The sequence below is a fragment of the Mercurialis annua genome, linkage group LG4 (genome assembly GCF_937616625.2).
Source record: "Mercurialis annua linkage group LG4, ddMerAnnu1.2, whole genome shotgun sequence".
Classification (NCBI taxonomy): Eukaryota; Viridiplantae; Streptophyta; class Magnoliopsida; order Malpighiales; family Euphorbiaceae; genus Mercurialis; species Mercurialis annua.
In genome coordinates, this window is record NC_065573.1 from 28,563,882 (window position 1) to 28,590,344 (window position 26,463).

Below are 26,463 nucleotides of genomic sequence, written 5' to 3' on the forward strand. Positions count from 1 at the left end.
TGCACAATGAAGAAGTGTAATTAACCCATAAACTTAAATTATTAGGCTATGAAATATTTTTCTTTTAATGTGAGGTAGGGCTCAGGCACAGCCTAACCCTACCTTACCTCCGTCTCTGGACGGAATAACTAAATCGTTGATAAAAGTAAAAGTGAGAAATTATATTGTTTGATTTTTAAACAGGAGGGATTAAAATGTGAATTATAAAAATTACGAGGATCTTAATTTTATCAACTTTAAATACTTAAGAATATTGATTTCTAATTTTAATAGGTTTAATTATAACTTGTAAAGTGATATTCTTATAAAATTTCATAAGAAATAATCCCATGGAACAGCAAAAACATTTCTAATTAACAAAAAAAGAAGAAGCAAACTGAATTGTTTGTTGAACTAAAGGATCTGGTAATAATAATGGGAGAAGAAGAACAAACCCTAGAACAGGGAAGAAGCTCTCTGGCAGCTCCTCTAATCTTTCTTACTGTCATCTGCTTTCAATTGATCTCCGCAAGGCTCGAACTATTGAAAAAGGTACTTCTCTCTTAACCCTCTAATTATTTCTTCCCAATTCGATTCATCCATTTTTCTTTTAAAATTGTTCTATTTCGATTTGTTATTGTTAATCCAGTTACTGAATATAATAAAGGAGATAGAGAGATTAACATACGTGATTACATTCAGAGGAATTTGAATTGCACCTGATTAGATTACTAAATGGGATTAATTACATGTTTATACAATTGCTAACAGCTTAATGATATTTAAAATTTCATCAAATTTTGTTTGAATCCTATGGCATTTTGTTTTGCTGAAAAAACTTTCTATTTAGATGTGTTATTTGAAGGAAACTTGTCGTTTGTTTGCGTGTCCAGAGAGCAGCTAAGAGTGCTACTGAAGTTCAGCTGCGTGCGGAAATTAAACAGCTATTGAAAGAGGCGAGCTCCTACTCACAGTGAGTCACTAAATACCTTTTTAGGTGATTAATTTCTTTTAATGTCGAGCACTTCCTCTATTTAATGCGTAAACAAACATGTCAAGCTCCAAAATTGTGTGCTATTGACTTGACATTTTTTATTTGTTAAATTGAGTCAATAATATATAGGAAAATGTCTAGTTCAGTTGTGTAATTGGTTTCTCCATTGGTTGCAGGCCATCAACGTTTGCTCTGGCAGCAAAACTTAGGAGGTTGGCAGCTGCAAAAGAGAAAGAACTTGCAAATCGTAAGGCTATTTTCTGTTTGGCCTGTTGCTCTCATTAATTTCCTTTTGCATATTTATTAAGTCTGATATAGCAAGATTTATGTAATGTTACTTTCTCAAGCTATGTATTGTTGCATGATTCTATTTGAGTGATTAATGAAGGATTTTCAGGATCATTGATTTGATGCATGATCTCTCTCTTTTTCCATGTCAGCAGGCAGCAAGTGTATACATTTAATTGTAGGGTTTGTGTTTGTATAGCAAAAGACCAAGCACGCATTATGGACTGTTTCTGAAGTTCTCTCCCATCCTCTTTTCATTCATTGGCTCAAAAATTTGGCATTTTCATAGTCATGGCAACTGCTTGTATTTTTTATTTAGTGGTATACTATTCTGAAATCCTACTGCCAGCTTTACATCACTACTATTTTCGAATTCTTTTCCCGATACTGCCAACTCCTCTTCTACTCTGTTTTTCTTCTTCTAAGTACCAAGGCTTGTCTTTTGTTTTAACTTGATTTTGCAGAGTTAGATTGAAACTAATTTACAAATCATACCTTCAGATTTGGGGTCAAATGGAAATTGAATTGTGCCAACTTGCATTGTCATATCTAAGTGAAAATAAAAATTCCTGAATCATGTCCTCGGTAGATTTTGTCTGTTTCTTGTACCCTTGTGCTGTATGTTTCTTGCTTCTTTTAGTATTACTCGAGAATATAAGCGAGAGATCCATCCGTTATGGAGGTTATGTTGTATGTAATGCTTCTTCTGCGTTAACCTTCTTCTCTTCCAATTTATTAGTTAAGCCCACATCCATATGAAATAAAGCTTCTAATACCTATATTTGCCATCCAGGTCAAGAGATGCACATGAAGGAGATGAAACTGTCTTATGATTTATACCTTCGAGTAACATTTGGCTTAAAGGTTCAGTGAGTATATTAAGCTGTCTAAAAGGTTTTATTTTTCCTTCTTTGAGGCCTAAATAAATCATTTTGGCTTGCAGATTGTGACATACTTTCTAATGATTTGCTGGTTTTGGAGAACTCCTGTTGCTGCAATTTCTCAGCAACTGGTGCAACCCTTTGGTAATAAAAAACATTCATTTTTTTTATTCTGTGTAGATTTGTGTTAGTTAACAAATTATATTTTCTCATTTTCATAATCATCAGTGTTGAGATTTGTTCTTCTTAATCTATTTGATAAAACTAATGAGGGTGTGGCAGCAAAAATTGAGAAAGATTATACAGTCAGTGTCCAACATGAGCTAAATATTAGAAAATGAGGAATAATAATGATTTTTTCTGAAAATTGATATATTTGTTTGTGCCAACTCAACCGTTTTCGCTATTTGCAGGAAGGCTTTTATCCTGGGGTGCTGGAGGTCATTTCAATGACAATATATTGGTAATGGTTTTGATTTTATATTTTTTTCTTTGTTTTGACCATATCTTGGAGAAACCCTTCCACTGAAAGGTGGGGAGTATCACACCAGAGAGTTCTGAGACCTGAATCAAACTGCTTAGTTATTTGTCATTCATTCGCATAACATGACAATGAGTAAGCCTGTACAGAATCTCTGAGCCACTAAAGGATATGCACAAAGTTTTCCCATACCATAAGATAACCATTGAGCATTAAGCAAAAAGAAAAAAGAAAAAGACATCCATAACTAAAATTCAAGTAACAGTTTCTGCGGATGAGTGAAATGGCATCTGAAATTTAGATTTTTCAACCTCCCTTTGACGACCAAGTCCAAATAACTGCACACATATATGCAGTACTTGTGTGCATCATGCTGTTCAGTTTGCACTTGGAGAATCACGTTTAGTTTGCATAACGATTCTTTTCCTTCTTTCCTATTTTCTTTTATTTAGCAATATCATTAAATGCAGAGCTGGATGATTTAAAAAAGCAGAAAATACAGAGCTGGATATTTTTTCTTGCAGACTATTTTTAAAAGTTTTTTGTTTTATTAAGAAATGATAAGCTCTAAGATTTTAAATTTTTGATTTTAGAGTAATCTAGCTCGATTACTATCTATCATTTTGTATATTATTGTTTACCCTTGTGGTGCAGTTGCAGGTTGGAATTATTCCGTGGCTAGTATTATCTACAAGAGTTAGCAAATTTGTGTGTCGAGTCGTCCAATAGAACAAGGAACATGATAATTTTTCAAACTTACGTGCTTCAATTTACATTCCGATAGAGATCGGTTGCAGCTTTGGTGTATTTTTCTCCCAATCTTGATTTTTTTTTATTAGGAAATTAAGTTTATATATGATGTACACATTCAGTTTTGGTTGAGCTGAGTGGAGATTCAACTACCTCTTGTAGCTCATTACTTATAGAATAGCATCCATGTTCATTGTCTGAGTCTCCAACTGAGAATCAATTTGATATTGCCGAATTAAATTGTTTCAATTTGATAGATTCAGTTTTTGTAAACTCAGATTAAATTGATTCAAATCAAGACAACCAAAAAAATGTATCAATTTGAAATAAACTTTTGGGGTCTATAGGTGAATTCATTTTGGTATGGCTTAATTACAAAAAAAACCCATCTTTTAGCCCATTTTCAATTGCACCTTGACGTTGCAATTTTGTCAGCTGCATCCAAATTCGCACTTTTGAATTTCAATTCCACCCTCAAGTACTAAATTGATCTCTTCTCTATTTAAAAAAAGTTAAAATAAGTCATTCATTTTTGACTTTTTGTGTAGTAAAGAGTTCAAACAAATACTTTATAAGGGTTTTTATGAATTTTTTTAGGGTGAAAAAGAGTCCAATTTAATTTTGAGGGTGGAATTGAAATCCAAAGGTGCGAATTTGAATGCAGTTGACAAAATTGTAAAGTCATGGTACAATTGAAAAGGGACTAAAAGGTGGGGTTTTTTGGTAATTAAACCTTTTGGTATATTAGCTCCAGTTTAGCAGCATTAACAATGGCGTGTACTGTACATTGAGGAAACTAATTGATTAAAATTAAAATAGTTGATCAAATCAAAGTAAATACATTTATAGTAACTAGTATTGTCTTACGTGCTACGCACGTGGCTCGTAATGTGACATGTCAAAAAATATAATTTTTAGTCAATAATTATTTTAAAAATAACATTAAATAATATTAATGTATTAAAAAACGAATTGAAAATTTTATAAATTATTATATCATAATAGTAGTGGTAATCTTTTATTAAGTGATTAAATTAGTAGGTTGTCGTATAATTTTTAATTAATAATTAAGTTAAGCAGAACATATAGTTTATGAATATTTTCTTATAAATTATTTATTGAAGTTGTAGTGGAAGTTTATTTTATTTATTATTTTAATTTTAGTTTTAATAAATAAATAGAATCTAATTTATAATGATGCCAAATATAAGTAATTCGTCTTTATTTTATTAACTATATTAGTTTATAAATAAAAATAATTGCTATTATATTTAAATTAGAAATATCCAAACCAAAACCAAACTGTTGCAATTCTTTCAAATAAAAAAATGATTTTCGTCATAAAGTATAATATTTCCAAATCTTTTCTTTTACTATGTCACATAAGAATATTCAAGAGTTTGGATTTTTGAAGGTCACCGTATTTTATAATTAATTATCAAATGACAAAATAAAAGTGTCAAACACAAGACATAAACTAAAAAATGCCAAGATAACTTTCTTTTTAATTTTTAATTGCAGTCTGGAAACCGGCAACCTAGCAAAAAAAAATAATGTCCATCCCGAAAACTCTCTCTCTCTAATTATGTCTTTTTTATTGGCCAAGTTTCGCATTACGTGCTATGCACGTGGCTCGTAACGTAACTCGTCAATGAATATATTAGTAAATTTATTATAATTATATCAATTATTCTATTTATAATTAATATTAAATTAGTTAAGAATCTTTGTAAAAGTAAATATAATATTTCCGGTTATTAATTTTTTTTTCCACACTGATTTTTTTTTTGGTTTTATAGTAATCATAATTAAATAATTAATTTATTTTTATTAATTATATCTTTAAAAATAATAAGATAAAAATTTAAATAATAATATATTGACTAAATATAGTATTTTAATTTTGTAGTTCAATCAAACTAAAAGATAGATATTCCTACTAATTTGGAGATAATTTAGTTATTTTTTATATACTAAAAACTAAATTGGAGATAATTTAGCTACCTTTTCTAGTTAGGATTTTAATTACAATAGTGATTAATTAAATAACTAATTAGTTAATGACTATAAAACCTTTATTTATTAGTAAACTGAAAAGGATTATTCAGTAAATTTGTCTGCCCCCCCCCCCCCATCCGTGCTTTTATATATAGTATAGATATAGATATAGATATAGATATAGATTAGACTAAAATATAATGTATAGACTGATTACCTCTTACAAAAATTGAGGAGCAAATTAGCATTTAAGCCTTGAGGGTATTTTAGGTAAGTTGGGATAATAATGACAAATTAACCACAATAGAAATTGAGAAACAAAACTCGTCGTTTTATTTGAATTAAACCGGAGAGTTACCCTCTCTGGAGTAGGGTTATATTTTCTCCATTTTGTTTTACCAAAGATTTGCAATTAGGGTTTCCAAGCTTACAATTCCAAAATAAAATCAAGATTTCAGATTCTCCACATCTTTTAAAGGAACGAACAACGCAACACATCTCTCCTAATTTATATCATCGTTTTGCTGGAACCATGTACGGGTCGAGAGGGTATGTATAACTATCTCCCCATTCTTTTATTTATTCTTTGATTTTTGATTTTGTTTTATGCTTCTGCTCTTATTAGGTTAACAACCCCATTAATTTTTCCGAAATTTGTTTAGATTTGTGATATATTGTCTTCTTTTAATGTTGTTTTTAGTTTTTGCAAAGTTCAATAAATTGGCACATAAATGTTAGGGCTTTCTGCAATACCTTGTATCTGTAAAAGGGAAAAAAAGAACATGAAATAAGAATAGTTTCTATTGACGTTTTTTTATATCAATCAGGGCAACTTTATTAATTAAGAAAAATAGAAAGTAAGACAAGTTTAGCACAAGGGAAATTAGAAAATAAGATAACTTTATTAAGTTTATAAACCCTATCCTAATGCTTCCGCGTTGATTTCTTGATAAAGGTTTTAATAAATGGTGTGTTGTGAGGCAGTGGCAGTGTGGCACTGATGTTTTTATATAGATAGAGGGTTTATCTTTATCTGATAAATGGTATATGTAAGATCTATTATTACAAATCTTGTTTAAAAGTATTAGTTATTTGAGAATTTGTTGCTGCTATTGGTGATTATGTGTTATACTTTGTGTGTCTTGCTTTACTGGGTTTATAGATAGCTTTATTTAGGAGGGCTATTAAGTATGATGTCTGCTTTATTTGAGAAGAATGCTTTAGGAATGTTAGGTGTCAGGGAAGTGTGGGTTGGGTATGGTTTTATTAACAGGTTGAGTGGGGATTTTCTTTCTTTTGGGTATGGATAAATGAAGGGCAATGTTGGGAAGCGGGGGGGTTTCGGATGGGTACGAGGTGGGCTCAAAGAGACCAAGAATGATGGAATCAAACCCATACTTCGCAGTGAGCAGTGGTCCAAGTGGTGGCTTTCAACCCTACGGCTATGGTGGTGGATTTCAGCCGGCTCCCTTTCCAGTGGTTCGTCTGAGGGGGCTTCCTTTCAACTGCACCGATATCGACATCTTCAAATTCTTTGCTGGACTTGACATTGTGGATGTGCTGCTGGCTAACAAGAATGGACGGTTCACAGGAGAGGCTTTTGTCGTCTTTGCTGGAGCCATGCAGGTTGAATTTGCTTTACAGAGAGACAGACTGAACATGGGGCGTAGATATGTGGAAGTTTTCAGGTGCAAGAGGCAGGATTATTACAACGCTGTTGCGTCTGAGGTGAATTATGAAGGAATTTATGACACTGATTATCATGGAAGCCCTCCACCCTCTAAAGCAAAGAGGTTTACTGATAAGGATCAGTTAGAATACACTGAGATTTTGAAGATGCGAGGTCTCCCCTTCTCGACAAAAAAAACTGAGATAGTTGAATTTTTTAAAGAATTTAAGCTGGTCGAAGAGAGAATACACATTGCATGCCGCCCTGATGGGAAAGCTACCGGAGAGGCCTTTGTAGAGTTTACTTCTGTTGAAGAAGCTAAAAGGGCTATGAGCAAGGATAAGATGACAATCGGGTCAAGGTATATAGAACTATTTCCGTCAACACCCGATGAATCTAGAAGAGCTGAGTCAAGATCACGACAGTGAGTTGGGAAATTTAGTGCTGACTTTTGCTTTACTGTATTCATGTTCCTACTACTAGCTATGGTTTGTTTCCATGTTTACAAGAATCAGTCTTGGTGTTAAAATGTACTGCTTTTCTAGGTTGTATGTTTAGAATATTCATATACTTAATTTTTGACTGTTGTATTTCAGTTTTAGTATGATAATATTTTTGCATACTTTTTCAATACAAGTTGGGTTTAAAATTACAGTGTGTAGTGTGCACTCACTTAGCAGGAGCATTTAACTACTAGATTTTTTTTATTGTAAAAAGTAAATCAGATATTAAATTTGTAGTCGATTTAATAACTCTTTTGATTATTTGTTGAATGTCCTGTCCTGTTGAGGCTGGTGCCGCAGTAAGAAACTACATTTATATGATTTCAGTCATATTGCCCCCTCAATTTATAAAATATCAATTAAATATAAGCTCATGGCTTTGGATAGATACACCCACAGATTAGTTAATTTGGCTCATTTTACCCCCTTTTTTTTATATATAATAATAACGATATTTCATTAGTTGAAAGATAATAATAGAACTTGATCCAAAATTAAATGAAGCATTATAACCAAGAAGTACAAAGCGATTAGAACATCGGTATAATAATAGAAACTTATATCTAATATCTTCAACTGCGTCGACGAAATTCTTTGAATGTGTAATTCGGCGATCTGTTCGCTCCACTCAATGGTTATTTTAAACCATAAATCGACTCTTTAGTCTTTAAACGAGTCTGATTGAAGAATTTTGAGAAATAAAAGTTCTATAGATAATACTTCAGATTTATGTTACAAAACGATATCCATAAAGTAAATAATAAATTCCATAAAAGGTAAGGTGAAAAGCTCCACAAAAGGCGAAATAGATTTCATGACGGAAGAAAAACTTAAAAACAGATCTAAAAACCGACATTATGGAGTTAAAATAAATAAAGAGTTAAATTTGAAGTGATTTAAGAGTTAGGGAGGTGAATTTACCCCTTTTGTTGAGTTGGCTCATTTTACCCCTTTTGTTGAGGCGACAAAAAATGATTAGAGCAATTGAGGCTGAGGTGTTAATAAACCATTAGACTGTTTTGAAATTGAAGAAATGAAACAAACAAAAATGCTAATTTTGAGTGTTTTTATTCAAAACCACAACTTTGATCTTGTTGGATATGTAGTTCTCACAACAAGATAAAATATTCTACATCCATACCATGTTTTGGAATCACAATCTAGTAAAATCATAATGTTCTCAATTAAATAAAGACAAAATGTTCAAAAACTACTGACTTTTTTTAATTGACCGAAACCTTGTAAAATCATAAATTTTTACTTTATTTTATATTTTTAGCTCTCAATTTTATCTTTAAACATTCTATTGACCTCTGAGCTGTTGCCCTCCGACTAACCATTCGTCTTCCTCAAGACGATTCGATATTTCGTTCTTGACAAATCAAGTCGGAGGGCTATGGGTTTCAGGAGCAGGAGGACTTTGGTTGAAATGAATTTGAAGGTTTTTAAAATTAATAATATTTTTAATAAAGTTATTTAGATTTAATTTAATTTAATTAAGGTTTTAAATTAGTTTACAATTAATTATAATTTTAAAAACTAAAGACTTATTTGAATTCATTATGATTTTAATTAGGCTTAATGGCAAAAAAACTCAAACTTTTACGACTTGTTGCAATTATATCCAACCTTTTAATTTTTGCAATAATATCCAAATTGCATTATATTGTTGCAATAATATCCAAATTGCACTTTATATGTGATTTTTTTTAGTTTTTTGCCATTTTTGGGACTTTTACTATATAATTACACATCAAAACATAATAATAGCTCAATATCTTAATTGAAAACAACAAGTTTAGCCATCAATTTTACTATTATTACTGCAAAAAATGCAATTTGGATATTATTGCAACAAAAAAATTGTCACGACCCAAATTATTGAGCCGAGACCGGCGCTAGGGAATGGGAGTGGTAGCTCCGAAACCCGTAGCAAGCCTAAAACCACTATTAATTTTTCGCATTTAAAAACTATAATATCATATATAAACCTTTTTAGAAAACTCTTTTACATAATATAATTGTAAATATTAAAATATCATATTACAGTTTACTTTCAAAACTAACTATTTGAAATCCAAATATCTATCTAATACTGACATCTACTGACTACTGCAGCTCTAGGAACTCATGCTTGTGCAAGTCCAATGACTTCTGGCACAATGGAGATGGTTTGTCTGATCCGACTCTGCTTACCTGCAAACATCAGAGTGAGGAGTCAGTATTTGGGAAAATACTGAGTGAGTTTGCAAGTTACTTATAGTATTATCAAAATATAGCGTTACACGCTGAATACATATATAAATTTATGATATAAACAAACATTATTAATTTCAAAAGTGTGAGTCCAACTCAGTAGATACGGGGACTTCCAGACTACACCGTAGCCGAGTGCTCACTCGTATCGAAATCATAAAGTGTGAGTCCAACTCACTAGTGGCCCAGCCACTGGTGGGCCCAGCCCACTAGATACGGGGACTTCCAGACTACACCGTAGCCGAGTTCACTCTCGTATCGAAATCATAACATATCATGCATAATTATATTATCTTACTTCTTAATTACAAAGTCAGACACTCTAAACTGACTCACTAATGATCACACAGCCTATTGACACCCAATAGGTAGTTGGTCTCTTTGGACCGCACCTTAGACATTCATCTTCCAACAATGAATACAAGAACGTACATATAATCAAGCTCATAAAACACAATATCTTATATGAACAAATCATATAGATACAATGTATATAATAATAATATTCGTAATATATGAAAATAACTTTTATAATAATAATACGCGAAAGTAAATTGCCACTCACAGTGACCGCTATCCAAAATTGCACTATTATAATCCCGCAAGCGTAAGCTTCATGCGTCGTTCTATCCCTTAGCTATTCTGGCCCGTCGATCCGGTATTTTACCGATACGCCAGTTACTTATTCGGGTGACCTATACGTTAAATCCGTAAACGTAGGTTTAGTATCAAAACCCTAAGTTATAAACTTAGGTTATCACGATCGTATCTCAAATACGACTCTCAACTTTCTCTTAATCACACCTCTCTTTTAAACGTCCTAGTTTATGTTTTGATATTCAATCGAATCGTGATTGTTTATGCGACTTGAAACTGTCTGAAATTAAGTTTCCGCGTCGCGTCAGGGCCCAGAAGGCCCGATTCGAAAATCCCCCTTTGGCGAAGGACTGCACGTTCGTGCAGCAGTGTACTCGCTGCACGTTCGTGTGCTCCACGTTCGTGTAGTGTACTACACGTTCGTGCAGTCTGCTACACAAACGTGTACTGCACGTTCGTGCAGTACGCTGCACGTTCGTGTGCTGCACGTTCGTGCAGTCTGCTCCACGAACGTGTGCTGCACGTTCGTGCAGTCTGCTACACGAACGTGTGCTGCACGTTCGTGCAGTCTGCTACACGAACGTGTGCTGCACGTTCGTGCAGTATGCTACACGAACGTGTGCTGCACGTTCGTGCAGCACACAGCTGCCGAAGTGCAGCCCCGGGGTTCATTCCCCGGGCCATTTCCGACGTGCCTAACGTCCTAATTCGATCCCGCAACGTTTAATAACATCAAAACTCAAGATTTAAGCTTAAAACGTCGAATTCAAACTCAAAATCATTAAAACGGTAAAACCGCTCAAAACCCTAAATCAAAACGTCAAGCTTACCTCGATTTGAAGCTTAAAGATGATAGAGAATTGAATTCTTAATCCATCGGCGCGAGAATCACTCGATTTGGACGAGAAACGGCGAAACCGCGACGGATCGAAGTGATCGCCGTTTTCTTTCTTCGTCTGCTCCTGATCATTCTTTCTTTCCTTCTTCTTAAGAAACATATATATATATATATATATATCTTGGCTAATTAGCCACTTTCGTCCTTCATTTCTTTAACTTAAACCAATTCACTTTTAAACTTCAATAATTAACCAAATGGTTAAATTATCCTTCTAACTCAATTACTTACGTATTATTTATATCCGAATAAATAATACTAACCCAAAATTATTATTTCCGTCAATAATCTTCTAATTTCTATTCCCGAGGCTTAATTGGCTAATTTGCACTTTGGCCCTTGAAACTTTTCAAAAGTTACAATTTAGCCCAAACGCATCCGCGTCCAAATTTTAAAAGGTCTCTGATTGACCCGAAACTTTTACCACATATACTATAAAACATTTCGCGGACCTTGGCGAAATAATTTCCATTTTAAGTTGTAGTGGCTAAATTACCACTTTAGTCCCTGTACCTTATTTCGAGCTTTTCTTGACCTTTTTCCTTCTAATTCCAATTCTAACTTTAGAATTGAAATATAATATTAAGTTTCTCGAAAATTATTTCCAATATCACCACTCTGGCGAAACAGGACTGGACACGTAGTCCAATTAAATGCTTAAATATTTTGGGATATTACAAAAATGCAATTTGGATATTAATACAAAAATTAAAAGGTTTGGATATAATTGCAACAAGTCGTAAAAGTTTGAGTTTTTTTTTACCATTAGGCCTTTTAATTAAGGTTTTAAATTAATTAAAAATTAATTATGATTTTAAGTTAAATTTTAAAAACTGAAAAATTATTTGAATTTTTTTAAGTGGAAAATAATATAAATTTACCCCCAAATTCAGCTTTTTAAATGGTTTAATCCTTTGAATAAGAAAATTGTTCAAAATTGAAAATTTAGGATACGATTGAATGTCGAAAATGCAAAATATGGTCAAATTTGTTATGTTACAAGGTCAGGGTGTAGTTAAAAAACGCTTAAATATCGGTAGTTTTTAAGATAGTTTACCTAAAATATGTTGACGCGTACATACTTCATACATATATCTTACTTGTAAGTGGGTCGTGTTTATGTTGCGTGGACAACTCGTGTCAGTAAAATTTATATGTTAAGTAAATCGTATTATCTGTCATTTGACATCACTCTCTACCTGACTAAATAATTTGATATTTTTATTTTAAATAGGCCAAATGTTGTAAAAAGGCCAAATTTTTTATAAAAGTTTCACAAAAGTCCTGACCTTTCAATTTTGTCGATTTTGGCCAAAAACAAATTATTGGGTTTCAATTGTGGCCAACTCTCAATTTGATTTCAATTTGCTTATGTGACGCATATGTGGCATGTCAAATATTAAAAGGTCGGGACTTTTGTGAAACCAAATAATTCATTTTTTGCCAAAATCGACAAAATTGAAAGGTCAGGACTTTTGTGAAACCAAATAATCAGTTTTTGACAAAAATCGATAAAATTGAAAGGTCAGGACTTTTGTGAAAGTTTTGTGAAAGGTTTGGCCTTTTACAACATTTGGCGTTTTAAATAATCTAAAAAGTTGTGTTTGTCCCTACTATACAAAAACATTAAACAGTAATTCAATGTGAGAATAAGTAAAAAGTCCAAGGATCCAGTTGCACCTTTTGCCAAATTGAAATTTGCAAACGACTTCTTGTTTTGTCTTCTCAAAATCAATTTTTTGCCATCGAAACACACTGTCAATAAGCTAATTCACACGCGCCGCCGCTACCATGGCAGAATCACCATTATACCAGCCAATAGATCCAACAACATTCGACCTTATCATCATCGGAACCGGTCTATCGGAATCAATCATCGCCGCAGCAGCCAGCGCATCTGGAAAGTCCGTACTCCACATCGACCAATACAGCTTCTACGGCTCTCACTTCTCCTCTCTCTCAATCCCCGACTTAACCTCGTTCCTCAACTCCAATTCCACCACCGCACCGCTACCATCGCCGCAACAACCGCCACACTCCGATTTCACGGTATTAAATCTCACAACAAAGCCTCTGTACTCAAACGTAGAGATCACGACATTCAGTGAGAATGTTCACGATCAAGAGTATAGAACTAAGTTTAATCTCGATGTATCAGGTCCTAGGGTTTTGTATTGCGGTGATAAGTCAATTGAACTGATGATTAAATCAGGAGCCAGTCAGTACGTTGAGTTCAAGAGTGTGGATGGGAGTTTTGTTGGAGATGGAAATGGGAAGTTATACAGTGTGCCTGATTCTAGGGCTGCTATTTTTCAGGATAAGAGCTTGAGTTTGATGGAGAAGAATCGATTAATGCGATTCTTTAAGCTTGTGGAGTCGCATATTGCTGCTTCTGGTTATGATGAGAATGAACAAGGAGATGATGAAGAAGAAGGCGGTGCGCGGATTTCGGAGGAGGATATGGAGAGTCCGTTTGTTGAGTTCTTGAATAAAATGAACTTGTCTTCGAAGATTAAATCGTATACACACTGCTGTCATCTTTCTTTATCAGTTAGTCACAATTCTTTTTGTTATTATATGCGTATATAAGTATCCATTACTTTTTATGAATTTTGAAGTGTTAGATTGGATGAAGTTTGTCCTTTCGTTGTTTTTAGTATATTGAAGTCTCTATTTGATGAGAATTGTTCTATTAGCATTTGTCCCCGGGTCCCGGAACAAATTGTATCGATACTTTTCAATAAATAGGGGTGATTCTAAAAACATTGACTTTAGGAGGTTTTGATTGACGTCATTGAAGTCGCTGTTTAATGAGAATTATGCTACTAGCACTTGTCTAAGAGTCTTAAAATGAAATCCATTGATGTTTTTTGCAAGAAGTAGCAACTATGAAGTGTTTGATTGAAGGTTTTTGCTCGATTATAGTGTAACTGATGAGATTCATATAGCTGTTATTGTTTCGATTGTTTCCATCTGAAAGTCTTGAAACAAAATGCTTTTGTGATTTTCAGTTAACCATAATAGGAACATGCCCTTGAATTCGTATTAATTGAAAGGATATCCACAGTTGATTTCATTTTAGTGGACTTACTTTTTGTTTGGCTACTTGTTAGTGCTGTTTTGGACCTTTCTGCAGTGTGGCATTATGAGTAACAGATTTTTATATATTAGTTTGATGATATATTTCTAATCGTCTGCTTGCTTATATTCAGGATTATTCTGTATGCTATAGCCATGGCAGATTATGATCAAGAAAATGCAGGAGGGATGGATAAAGATCTGCTCAGGACAAAAGACGGCGTAGATCGTTTGGCTCTGTATCAGTCATCAATTGGCAGGTTGGTGATGGTACTCCATTGTTCTTGAGTACAGTATTGTTTTTGAATTTTAGAAGAAGTTATGGTGTTGTGCTACGTGTGATTGGTGAAATGTAAGTGAGGTATCAAATAAAATCATATGTGCTAAGGCAGTTGCTTTATGTAAGAAAATTAGGTCCTATTGCCGCAGTTACTCTTATTACTGATGGTATTCATTTCAGGTTTACAAATGCATCTGGGGCCTTTATTTATCCAATCTATGGTCAAGGGGAACTGTCTCCAGCATTTTGTCGTCGTGCTGCTGTCAAAGGCTGTATTTATGTAAGTTGCACTTAATGCCTCTTGGTGCACTATTATAGTTTTTGGTTTACAGTGCCTTTATATAAGAATATTATGTGTTTGGATTTGTGGGTATTGTGAGCCCTGATTCTCCATGCTTCAATGAAGTGGGAAAAATGGAATTCCAGATAGTTAACCTTGATTAAGAATTTTTTTGTTGTAGTAGAAAAGTATAGTTTTTTCTTCTCAAAGCTCACTTCCTTTTCTGTGTTTTAAACTTATTGAATGCAGGTTTTGCGGATGCCAGTAATTGCTTTGCTCATGGACAAGGTGCTGAGATATGCTTATGATTAGTTTAATTTAAGGATGGCCTTTTTTGCAGCGTAAATAACACATTTCTCTTTGAATTTTGTTTTCAGAATAATGATAGTTACAAAGGTATAAGGCTTGCTTCTGGTCAGGATATATGTAGCCAGAAGCTGGTTCTTGATCCCTCTTTTACAGTTCTATCACCGTCAGCCTCTCCTTTGAATCCTCCACCTGAAAGTTTTCATAAATTGAGTTTGGGAGATGTTAAGCATAAGGTAGCTAGAGGGATATGCATTTTAAGAAGTTCATTGAAGCCAGATATGTCAAATTTTATGGTCTTTTATCCTCCTCGATGTAAGATCAATATCTACTTTTTCACGTATTCTGATAAATTAAGTGGAAACAAAAATGTTAATTTTTTTCTCTTTCTCCTTTTAGCCTTGTACCCTGAGCAGAGTACATCAATTCGAGCTCTCCATGTAGGTGGCAGTCTAGCTGTTTGTCCTTCAAACATGTAAGTCTTTATGTGTATATCATTGTCTGTTTTTGTCAGCTTACATTCCTGGTTATATAGTTGAATATAATACGCTCATTTTTTGAAAGCATGCCTATAAAGAACAAATCTGCAAATCATAATCTTATATAAAAAAAATGAGGGAAATAAATTTGGAAATTGAAGTTAGGCCTAGGCCCTTGCTCCTCAACACATTTTTTTGCAGAAAAGTACTGCTGAAGTGTTGTGTTCTTTGTTTCCTCTAAGTATTGAACTTCAAGATCTAAATTTTAACTAGAATGGAGGAGATATGTGTCCCTCTGGTTTTATATTTTTATTTGATTCTTTGTCTTTTCGATAAATTTATTATGATTTTGGACTGTTTTGGATTTCTCTTAGTGACTTTTTACGTCTATAGATTGTTAAAGTTTAGGATATCCGTAGGTCTTTTTTTCTAGCACTTGTTAAGACCAACAGCAAATAACCTTGTTGATAGATGAAATATTTGAATTCAATATCATTTTTTTTACATAAGACAGTATGATAAGAACCAACTGGAGATTCATTTTCTGAAATCCACTGTTTTTCTATAAGCCCTTAGATGCCCTCTTCCTGTATTCAGAAAAAAATTGTTATCCTATGGTTGAAGTTTTGTGTTTTTTTCTAATCTGTTTCTTTCTTTCTTTCCAGGTTTGTTCTGTATCTTTCATCTTTATGTGATGATGTTCATCAAGGGAAGAAGTTGATAAATACAGCCATCAATGCTCTTTTGTCCTGTGCCAATTCTGTAAAACTTGAAAGCCAATCCACAGATCAAACGAGGGATGCAGAAGTACAACCCATCTTACTATGGAGTGCATTGTATATTCAGGAGCTGACTACGGTATGCTTATTTATCATCTTGATTTTTCTTGGCCTAGCTTTCAGTTTTGTTATTTATTCAAAATGCTGTTTACTTGTTGGTAGTCAATTTGAACTTATTCTAGACTTGCATTTGAGGAGTGACTTATGATGAGTTAGCTTTTGATGGGTGGATTGGTGAATTTTCTTAGGGAGTAATGGCTGGAAGGGTTCCCAGCTATGATGCATGAAAACTTTGAGGAAGCTGCATTTTTCTGTATCAAATATATTGGTTTGAAACTCTCGGACTGATAAATGTTTTCATTTTTGAAACTCTTAAAAACTCATAATGTAACTTTTTGAGGCTGTTTCCATAAATACTAAAATTAGATTACCCGTTTCCTAAAGAAAAAAAAAGTTGTATATAAACTAAAAAAATAATAATTAGTTACCCGCAAACTTTATTATTCACTTGCCCACAGCCCACAAACAAAAACTCATCTTCCTAAAAATGCAATCTCTATATTCCATGTGGTTATTTGTTATGAACTTAAATGTTAATTATATTTAAATATTTATGTATTAATTTTCATATACATATAGTAATTTATTTGTTTGAAAAAATATTTATTATAATTAAGTTTAATAATTTTATAATTTATTAATATATCCATTTATTTTTATTATTTGCATGTTTCCTTCACGTTTCCATTTTTTAAATTAAAAAAAAAAATCATTTTTCTGTTTGTGTTTCTATTTCTGTTTTCATGTTCGTCTCTGTTTCTGTTCGGGTGAGATTTAGTGGCACTTTTCTACTGTAACAAATCTGGAGGTCTAGAATATGGTTTTGATGCCTTCATTTCCCTCTTTCTCTCTCTTCTTTGTATTCCTCTCCTCTATTTGGTGTTATACACTGACTATATTGTTATATGCATTTTTTCCTCTCCTCTATCGTGTGGTGTAGCTGCAAGTCATTCACAGGCCCATGTCCGTGTCTATCTTAATTAGTGTTTTTTTTTTCACTGGGTAAGATATGCCTCATAGCGTCAGGTTTTGATATAGTTATCTTAAATGATCTAGGCTTGAGAACTGTCTTACAGGAGACTTGGCCTAACCAAAGATATACTTGTAATGAATTCTTGTACATATTAGTGCAATTAGGACAGGCTTTTTAAAAAGATAGAGTCATGAAGGGTTTGAAATGTCCAGGGTTGAAAATTAAACAGGTTCGTCTATGTAATTGGAATTTGTCAAAGCTGTCTCAGTTGCTTGCTTGTCTGCTGAATCAATTATTAGATGTTGTACCTTTGTTATATATACCTCCAACTTTATTGCTTCATTCCTAGATTTAGACTGACTCACACATCTTAACTTTGTTAGCTTGTATTCAGCTTATATTGTAATTGTTTTAAAGCTGGAAAAACAAGAATTGCTCTGAAGCTCATAGCTGGTACCCGTCAAGCCGTGTCAAATGCTGACTTTGTTACTGAGTCAATTATCAGTTGCTGTTAGCATGTAGCTTAAATTTCCTGAAAAAGAAATCTCCCATGCTTGACTGAGTGTCAGTTTTTATCAGTGGCTTTTTGTATGATGTCCTCAAATCAAAATATTTAATCATATTGAAATCTGTTTGATTACTGCTTGAGCATACTATAAAGCATGCTAGTTTCTGTTTTTTTAGTTGTACATAGTACTTTTCTTCTCTCTTTTTCAGTCGTCTTTATTTGGCTGGTTTTCCTTTTCTTTAGGATAGGGTTTTCTTTCAGTGGAAGAGTGTTTTGGGAATCAGGTGTCTGATTACCCTAGGAATGCTTCCTTCTCCAGTTTTCCTTGGTGCCTCCACTGGGCCAGAATTCACTCAACTATTAAGATACAGCATATGTAGTTCTCCTATCTAAGACAAGAAATCACATGCTGGAGCAATATAATGTGTTTGGATACATATAAATATAGCTGAATCCCTACAAGAGAAGTTTGTAGATCTCCAAAAATTGAAGTTCATATGGTCTTCAATTTTGTTATTTTTCAGGGCAATTTTGATTCTATCAGCTCCACATCCATGCCTGATGGGAATCTAGACTACGACGATGTTTTAGATACATCAAAGAAGGTATAAGTATAATATTTACTGTTCCACTTCTGTGATGGTTAAGGTTCATAATGCAGTATGCACAAAATCTATGTGGTGTTTATATTTCTATCAAGAAGTTTCTTCATTTGATTGTCGTTTTTTTGAATATTCTATTTAAGAAGAAAATGAACGGAATGACTTGACAAACAACTGCGTAATATCATTTAATGTACATGTGCAATTACTTATGTCCATGTTATTGGTACTAACGAGAATATGATGACGGTTGCATATGTTTGACAGCTATTTCAGAAGATATATCCAGATGAAGAGTTTTTCCCGGAGTCGAACTCGCCTGATAATCCAGAGCATGATGATGAGCTCAGCTTAATGACTTAGACGTGATTTTCTGGACTGTCCACTTTGTGTGTAAATGGTAAAAGCATTCGATCATTTTCCTGAATTTGGGTGAGAAACTCCAGACATTACCATATACTGGTTTAAGGTTCCACTGGAAATTTGGAACACCCACACCCTCAAAGTAGTTGTAAAATAGAAACAAGCAAATTCGGAGTTTTCGTGACATTTGAAATATGGATGATGGCATGACGCAAGTTATTTGTAACCATAACAACATTATAATCTTTAAATGTGTTGATATCTTTGTTCTATTATTGATCATCCCGAAGAATTCGTACAAATTAGGCTTGATGGGAATTATGTTGGGAATCACTTTCATGTGTATCCAAACTCAGGCTAGTAGAATGTTCGTTATTAAAGACTCTCAATGCCGTTGGATTATCTTTATTGCCACTTACTCTTATTTCAGTTTTGCTGCTAAAATTTCATCTGGGATTTTACCTTTGCTGGATTGTTATTCATATAATCATGAAAAGGTCGATTTTGAATCCGTATACATTTCATAAGCCGTGCTTGGGTAGTCAATATTAGGTCCGAATAGACTGAATTTGAACTTGCCCATGAAAGAATCAGGTCCAATCGAACCAGTCTGTTTAGGTTCGACCTGCTTGAGCTGAGCTAGCTCTGAATCCGAGTTCGTATTAGTCCCGCTTCTTACGGGCGGATTCAGAACTTCTATTTTAAATTAAATTTCATATAAACTCAAAGAATTTCAATCTAAATATGTACAGATATAAAATTTAATAGAGCATGTCTAAATTTAAACCTACATATAAAAGTATATGGTGTAGTTAGGGTCAAGGCTCGAAGCTCGGGAATTGAGGCAGTGTATTGTCTCATTGAACAGTAATTATACTTTTAAAATGTTGCTTTTCCTAACCTCTTTTGCCACTTCTCACACATGCATGCTTACCTTGTCTGCTCACCCTTTCGTCACTTCATAACCATCCTTTGCCGACCCTTATACCCTTCATAATCGTTCCATAATCCAATATTTGCACATCAAATAAAGGGCATTCTGGTAAAAAAACATCATCTGTGGCATAATTGGTGGTGCTAGAGTGAGGATTTGCATGAGTTTTGAAATTATAGCATCAGACAACAATTTATTAACTTTGGATTCTCTCTTACAAAGCTGACTCCAACTAATCCACTCTCTCTCTCCTTGTAATGAATTAAAAATAAAATCTTCATATTAAATTCTTATCAGAAAACTTGTAGTGAACTTTTTTATGCAACAGTTTTGGAATTGGAATTTTGTTTGGTTTTAAGTAAGATTTCAGAGGCAAGAATATAACTTTTCAGTTGGATAATAATTACAGGCTCTCCAATTTAGAGAGGCTGTGAATAAATTAATTAAGCATAGACTGGAAGTGCACAGTACTCCAGGTGAAACCAACTTAAAGAAAGATCATGCAAACGTGTTGCAGACCCTTCATTTGTTAGCCTCATTTATTCTTCCTCTTCTTCTCTGAGAGAATCATAATCATGGTCTCTTCTCCACCATGGACTTTTCTCAGGATTTCTCTTTAACTTCTCTTTTAGTCTTTCAAAATACCCTCAAGAAAGGTAATTTCTTTTGATCTTTTTGGTGAAAAAGAAGCCATCTTTTTTGGATTTTTTAATCTGGGTTTAATGTTTTGTTTTTGTTTTTGTTTTTGCAGAGTTGATTAGGAGTTTGCATGTGTATAAATTGAAGGATGAGAAAGAAAAAGAAGTTGAAAGAGAGTTTCTTTTCTCTTTAGATAGTCCTTATGTTGAAATGGCAGCTAACCCTCTTTTTAGAATGGTCAAAATTGGGGTTATGCAAGTTGTTGAAGGGCAGTTGATGGGTTTATGGAGCTGCATTTTTGCTTTTCATGCTCATCATTCCCCTCATTTCACTCACATTCCTTCTTTACTCTCAATTTCTAGGTACCAATTTCCCCACTTTTTTATATTTTGTTTTATGTTTTCTATCTTGTGCAAGAGAAATCAGTTGTTGTTCTTATTCCTATTTGCTAGTTAAGTGTGAATTATCTTGTAAATGTAAGCTTGAGTAATCATTTGTGATGGTGTGGAGGAATTTCTTTGGTGCATTTAGAAGGTGAGTTGCTGATTTGAGTGTGTGCTCTATGTTGATGTTGGTGCTATTTATTAGAGACTAATATAATTAAGGTTCTTATTAAAGCAGTTGATTTTGGTTCATATGGTTTGAGTTCTTTTGGAAGTGGTTATTAGGCTAGGACACCAAATTTGGTTGCATCTAGTTGAATTTGGCTTTATACTCATTCTCAATTTTGGTGCACTTTTAGATTTGACTGATGATTTGTTCTTTTATGGTGCATTTGGTTCAAATGAATATTATAAAATTTGTTGGAATTTATTTGTGAAAATTTGTTAAAATTTGTTTCACTTCTGTGATGGTTGCATACTATAATTATGTTTGGTTTACTTAAAAATTCATTTAGCAAGTTTTAAGTGTTGTAGAATTTCATCATGTTTATATCAAATGAGTTCAATTTTAAATGAGATGAATTCTAGAGTAGAATTGAACTAAACAAAGACAATTTCATTTTGATAGAGGTAATTTTGGCAAATTGTATGTGTAACTGAAAAATCCAGACATTTATTAAAGCTGGAGAGTTATGAAGTTCGCGGTACGTCTGAATTCTCTTTCTCAAGAATGTTGATGCTTTCTTATTATTATTTTAATGTACAGAAACCCCAAGCTGAATTCAATTCCAACACTTGCCAATGATCTCCAAATAATTTTGAAGTTGAGCAGCAAAACAGCAGACAAAGAATCGAAAGATTTTTCCTTCAAAGAAAAATGTATTAAAGGCATTGGTAATCGTTGTCACTCAACGAAAAATCTGCTGGTGTTAGATCAGGATTTAAACTGTCTTCCTAATTCAGTTGCTACATCCGAACTATTGAAGGGTCAACAAATCGACTCCAAAGAATCAGGTTAATCACTCAGTATGACTTTAAGAAGTAAAATGAATGAAGTAGCTCCTAAATGCACTTATTTCATTTTAATCTAAGATTAGTTGCTAAGTCCGCAATTATAAATGTATAAACTGATTGCAACGAGACCTAGTTATTTTTGCAGCTATCATGCTTTTTCCGACCACTGCATTAGAAACTTGATTTAAGAGCTTTCTGTAATTAACTAGTATTATTGTTCTGCATGCGGTATTGCAGGTGGTGAACCAAGGAAGAAAAGAAGAGCAGCTGCTGAAGACATAGCTAGAATTGCATTAGAAGATCTTGTTAAGTACTTTGATCTTCCAATTGCGGAAGCTTCAAGAAATCTGAAAGTTGGACTAACAGTACTGAAGAGGAAGTGCAGGGAATTTGGCATTCCCCGTTGGCCACATAGGAAGATCAAGTCTCTCGACAGTCTTATTCGCAATCTCCAGGTTCTCTATGTTCCTTTCTTGTTCAACATATTGAATTTCATGACATTACACTTGAGGTTAGGATCATAATAGTATCTCAACTTGATTTATATTTCGTAGACTTTAATCGAATATGTTAGAGAGATAGTTCTTCATTGCAAATCTGCTAGTCAGAATCTGTAGACGAAACTTTACAATATTTAAACAGACTGTGTCATGTTCACTTCCATCTTTTTATATGCCGACTTTTTTTTTTTGATGAATTTTATATGCCGAGTTGTTAATCAGAAAATGTTAGTACAGGAAGAGGCGGAAAGGCAAAAGCAGGAGAATGAGGATGCTGCGGTGGCTGTAGCAAAGAGGCAAAGGATGTTGGAGATGGAAAAGGAAACTATAGAGAGGAAACCGTTCATGGAAATACAAAGCGAGACCAAGAGATTTCGGCAAGATGTTTTCAAGAGAAGGCATAGAGCTCGAGTACTACAAAACCTAAGTTTATGAGTCTCTTTTAGCATAAAGAATCGGGACCAAATTGAAATTCAGGAACCTAACTGTTTTATTTAAAAGCCAAGAACATCATCAATACCATTTGTACAGGTTTGTGCTTCTGATGCTAACAGTTTTGATATCTCACTTTTGTGGCTTTATGGCTTTTGCTTTTGTTCAATTGTCAACTTTAGGTCCCTTTCTTTGTTAAAAATTATAGCTCGTTAGTTTTCTGGGTTGCTTTTAATTGCATCGAATGAGAGCCTCGAGCTTGAATTCCATCCGACGTGTCCAAATCTTGCTGAATTTATGGAAGTAATAGTATTCATATACATCTGGCCAATGTTACACAGAAACTTATCAATGTCTTACATTTTGGCATTTCGTTTCCGTTTACAGAAAACGTTTTGAAACTTCGAAACTCTCTATATATAGCCGATTCTTGTAAAAAAGAAATGTTTGTTTCAATTGTTTACAACTTTGGTGTTTTTCATGTCACCGTTTTTGTTTTGGCGCTACCTAACAGCTAGCTCTTCCTAAGTTGCGTTGCTCTATGTAATACATGGGTGTGAAGTTGATTGTTAGTTAAGATACTTTACTTGCATCATTGAAATTATGTCAAACATTCAGATTGAATATACAATAATTGTTACCAAGTATGCAACATGCTTGTGTGTTTGTTTGCTGACATTTTCATTTTCTCTTTGTGATAATTTTGCCCTTTTTAACCCAAATTTCTAAAAACAAATCATCATTTTAATTGATTTTCAAGCTTGAATAAGTCATTAAAAATGGCATTTCGGTTGACCCATGACATAGTTTCACATGGAAAACTTGACCATTTCTACTAAGTCAACTTTCAAGTCAACCGGTGGTTAGAAGATTAAATTTGAGAGAATTAGCAAAATACCTAAAAAACAGAAATATTAGCATTTGTTAACACTAATTGTCCATATTTATTTGTCTACCTCAGCGTGTTGTATGTTTATTTTTTTACTCTTTTGTTTTGTTTTTATACCCCATATTTACTTTACATCACAGTTCCTTCTCCTTCTTCTTCATCTTCTTCTTTTTTATCTTTTTCAATTTATTTTCAAAAACAATCAACAAATCAATTGTAATCTTCAGCTTATAACATTTCAAGAAATTAAATCCTACGATTTTATTATTATTTCTTACAATTTTATTGCTAATTTCAAATATAGCTTCCGATCCACTCGAATTTTTAATTCGTAATTAAATTACTTCAAATTTCACTTGAAATTCAAATCCAACGATCATAACTTTCTCCAAAAACAAAGAAAACTGTAAATTATTAATTTATTTGTTCTCGTTAAAAATCTATTAAAAACGGTTTCAAACGGTTTCAAGTACAGTTTCGATTACAGTTTAAAACCGTTTACAAAGGTTTCAAACAGTCTAAAACAGTTTCTAAAAAACGCTTTTAAACAGTCTAAAAAATAACAGTTTCAAACAGTTTCAAAAAACAGTTTCGAACAGTATAAAACAGTTTCAAACCGTTTACAAAGGTCTCAAACTGTTTAAAACAGATTCTAAAAAATATTTTTCAATAGTTTATAAAATAACAGTTTCAAATAGTATCAAACAGTTTCAAACCGTTTACATAAAAAATAACAGTTTCAAAAAAACAGTTTCAAACCGTTTACAAAGGTTTCAAACAGTATAAAACAGTTGCAAACCGTTTCCAAAGATCTCAAGCAGTCTAAAACAGTTTCTAAAAAACACTTTCAAACAGTTTAAAAATAACAGTTTCAAACAGTATAAAACAGTTTCAAACCGTTTACAAAGGTTTCGAACAGTATAAAACAGTTTCAAACGATTTCTAAAATTAATTTAAAACATTTGAAAATCATGTCAAAATATCATTTATGAAGAACATTACGATTTTTTCAAAAAAAATTGTAAAAAATTCAAAAAAACGATGCTAAAATAATTTAAAACAACATAAAAAGAAAAAAGTAGAAGAAGAAGAGAAGAAGAAGAATAAGAAAAAGAAGAACTTTCTCATCTACATCATCATATTATCTCTTAAACTCTTTTTTTATTCAAATTTTTTTGTTTTGGAGTTCATTTGTATAATGTGGAAAATAGAAAAAGCAGATTTAAGAAAAACGAAGAAAAAAAAAGTTGCAGAGGAAAGAAAAAGAAGAAGAAGAAGAAGAAGAAGAAGAAGAAGAGAGAATAAAAGAAAAATGAGAAGGAAGAAAGAGAAAAAGGAGAGAGAAAAGAAAAAAACGGAAAAAAAAAGGAGAAAAAGGAAAGAGAAAAAGGAGAGAGAAAAAAAAGGAAAATGTGATATGCATGTGTTTAAAAGAAGGAGAGTAAAAATACAAATAAGTTATTTTACTAATTGAGGTACAGCTAAAAATAATAAAAAAATAGAGTAAAAAAATAAATTTTTGAAATTGAGGTATTTAGAATAAATAAGTTAAAAAAAGGAGTGTTTTGTGCAAATTCCTCATTAAATTTTATTTTAAAATATTTATATTTCTTATTATTATAATGCTATCATGCATTCATATATGAGATAAAATTGCATTCCATCTTATATTGTATTGAATCATTTTCATACTACTTACTCTTTTTTTAGGCTGAATGTCTTGAAACATTTCATCTTTTAACTTCTTTTCAATCCTACCTGACATTAAGAACTGGTCAATTTTTCCTATTTCACATTTTTTCATTTCAATTGTACCCTTGAGTATTAAATTGGTCCTTTTCACTTAGAAAAAGTTCAAAAAAAAAAATTCAGATTGACCATTTTAGCATTAAATTGACGTTTTTAAATAATATTTTTGAATGTTTTTTCAAAAAAATGCTAATTTAATGCTTAAGGGTCACTATTGAAACGAGAAAATGTGAAATAGGATAAAATTGATCAGTTTTCAACTCCATGATAAAATTGAAATGAGGCAAAAATGTCGGGTGTCTTTAAGACAATAGATCTTTTTTTTAATACTTTTAAAAAAGAAGTGCTTGTGGGAGAGTTTAAATCCATAATCTAACAATTTGATGCCCTAACACTTATAACATTTTTTTGGTACAAAAAAAAGGAGGCAAAAGCCTAAGAAAAACTAGTCAAGAATTGTACGCTCATAAGCAATTCCTTGAATGTCATGATCTAACCACTGAAGCAGACTTATAGGAGGACTCTCATGCCAATGGAGGCCAATAATATTATCCGGCATCAAGGATGAAATGTGATCAGCAGCAGCATTTGCCTCTCTATAGTATACACATGAGACACTTTAACTTCCCAATCCTGATTCATAAGCCCATGGATAGCTGCTAAGAGATTATAACATTTAAAATATAATTCATTGGTTGGTTCATGCTACTTACCTTAAAGGTTCAATAGAGGAGCATTGTTATTTATACTATACCACTAGAATAATAATAATAATATTAATATTTATACTCCCTTCATTTACAGATTTCTATTTTGAGTACCTTAAAAAGGGGTTTAACAACTTTTTTCTATTTGTATTGTCAATATTATTATTAGACTTGATAATGATTCATCTACTGGTGATAAATAGAGAAAATAATA

General features: G+C 32.8%; 4 protein-coding genes across 8 annotated transcripts; all 4 read left to right on the top strand.

Annotated features, from left to right (window-relative positions):
* The first annotated feature begins 294 nt into the window (after positions 1–294).
* LOC126676245 (protein GET1) lies at positions 295–3,574 on the top strand. 2 transcript variants are annotated; one of them, XM_050370407.1, is made up of 7 exons: positions 295–531; positions 873–952; positions 1,150–1,220; positions 2,055–2,125; positions 2,205–2,286; positions 2,556–2,605; positions 3,284–3,574. In XM_050370407.1, the coding sequence occupies exons 1-7, from the start codon at positions 415–417 to the stop codon at positions 3,350–3,352; spliced, it is 540 nt and encodes a 179-aa protein (XP_050226364.1). In that variant the 5' UTR covers positions 295–414; the 3' UTR covers positions 3,353–3,574. The 2 variants fall into 2 exon arrangements, with proteins under 2 accessions (XP_050226364.1, XP_050226363.1); XM_050370406.2 differs by having other exon boundaries at positions 297–531; positions 3,278–3,574.
* A 2,114-nt stretch (positions 3,575–5,688) lies between these two features.
* On the top strand, positions 5,689–7,676 carry LOC126678775 (uncharacterized). Of its 2 annotated transcripts, none has more exons than XM_050373677.2 (2): positions 5,689–5,920; positions 6,688–7,676. In XM_050373677.2, exons 1-2 carry the CDS (start codon positions 5,904–5,906, stop codon positions 7,466–7,468), a joined length of 798 nt encoding a protein of 265 aa, XP_050229634.1. In that variant the 5' UTR covers positions 5,689–5,903; the 3' UTR covers positions 7,469–7,676. The 2 variants fall into 2 exon arrangements, with proteins under 2 accessions (XP_050229634.1, XP_055961450.1); XM_056105475.1 differs by having other exon boundaries at positions 6,777–7,676.
* A 5,337-nt stretch (positions 7,677–13,013) lies between these two features.
* Positions 13,014–19,277, top strand: LOC126678087 (rab escort protein 1). Of its 2 annotated transcripts, XM_050372958.2 has the most exons (9): positions 13,016–13,813; positions 14,507–14,632; positions 14,833–14,932; positions 15,182–15,220; positions 15,310–15,553; positions 15,638–15,713; positions 16,383–16,575; positions 18,562–18,642; positions 18,907–19,277. In XM_050372958.2, exons 1-9 carry the CDS (start codon positions 13,086–13,088, stop codon positions 19,000–19,002), a joined length of 1,683 nt encoding a protein of 560 aa, XP_050228915.1. In that variant the 5' UTR covers positions 13,016–13,085; the 3' UTR covers positions 19,003–19,277. The 2 variants fall into 2 exon arrangements, with proteins under 2 accessions (XP_050228916.1, XP_050228915.1); XM_050372959.2 differs by lacking the exons at positions 18,562–18,642; positions 18,907–19,277 and adding an exon at positions 18,281–18,547 and having other exon boundaries at positions 13,014–13,813.
* A 780-nt stretch (positions 19,278–20,057) lies between these two features.
* On the top strand, positions 20,058–23,090 carry LOC126676249 (protein RKD5). Of its 2 annotated transcripts, none has more exons than XM_050370411.2 (5): positions 20,058–20,592; positions 20,688–20,937; positions 21,725–21,972; positions 22,210–22,427; positions 22,695–23,090. In XM_050370411.2, the coding sequence occupies exons 1-5, from the start codon at positions 20,529–20,531 to the stop codon at positions 22,905–22,907; spliced, it is 993 nt and encodes a 330-aa protein (XP_050226368.1). In that variant the 5' UTR covers positions 20,058–20,528; the 3' UTR covers positions 22,908–23,090. The 2 variants fall into 2 exon arrangements, with proteins under 2 accessions (XP_050226368.1, XP_050226369.1); XM_050370412.2 differs by having other exon boundaries at positions 20,068–20,592; positions 22,710–23,090.
* The last annotated feature ends 3,373 nt before the right edge of the window (positions 23,091–26,463 follow it).

Coding starts and splice junctions, on each gene's coding strand:
- LOC126676245 (XM_050370406.2), top strand. CDS start 415: ATGGGAGAAGAAGAACAAACCCTAGAACAGGGAAGAAGCTCTCTGGCA. Junction 953..1,149: donor GAGGCGAGCTCCTACTCACA/GTGAGTCACTAA, acceptor CATTGGTTGCAG/GCCATCAACGTTTGCTCTGG. Junction 2,606..3,277: donor ATTTCAATGACAATATATTG/GTAATGGTTTTG, acceptor CTTGTGGTGCAG/TTGCAGGTTGGAATTATTCC.
- LOC126678087 (XM_050372958.2), top strand. CDS start 13,086: ATGGCAGAATCACCATTATACCAGCCAATAGATCCAACAACATTCGAC. Junction 15,714..16,382: donor GCTGTTTGTCCTTCAAACAT/GTAAGTCTTTAT, acceptor CTTTCTTTCCAG/GTTTGTTCTGTATCTTTCAT. Junction 16,576..18,561: donor ATATTCAGGAGCTGACTACG/GTATGCTTATTT, acceptor GTTATTTTTCAG/GGCAATTTTGATTCTATCAG.
- LOC126676249 (XM_050370411.2), top strand. CDS start 20,529: ATGGACTTTTCTCAGGATTTCTCTTTAACTTCTCTTTTAGTCTTTCAA. Junction 20,938..21,724: donor TCTTTACTCTCAATTTCTAG/GTACCAATTTCC, acceptor TTTAATGTACAG/AAACCCCAAGCTGAATTCAA. Junction 21,973..22,209: donor AATCGACTCCAAAGAATCAG/GTTAATCACTCA, acceptor GCGGTATTGCAG/GTGGTGAACCAAGGAAGAAA.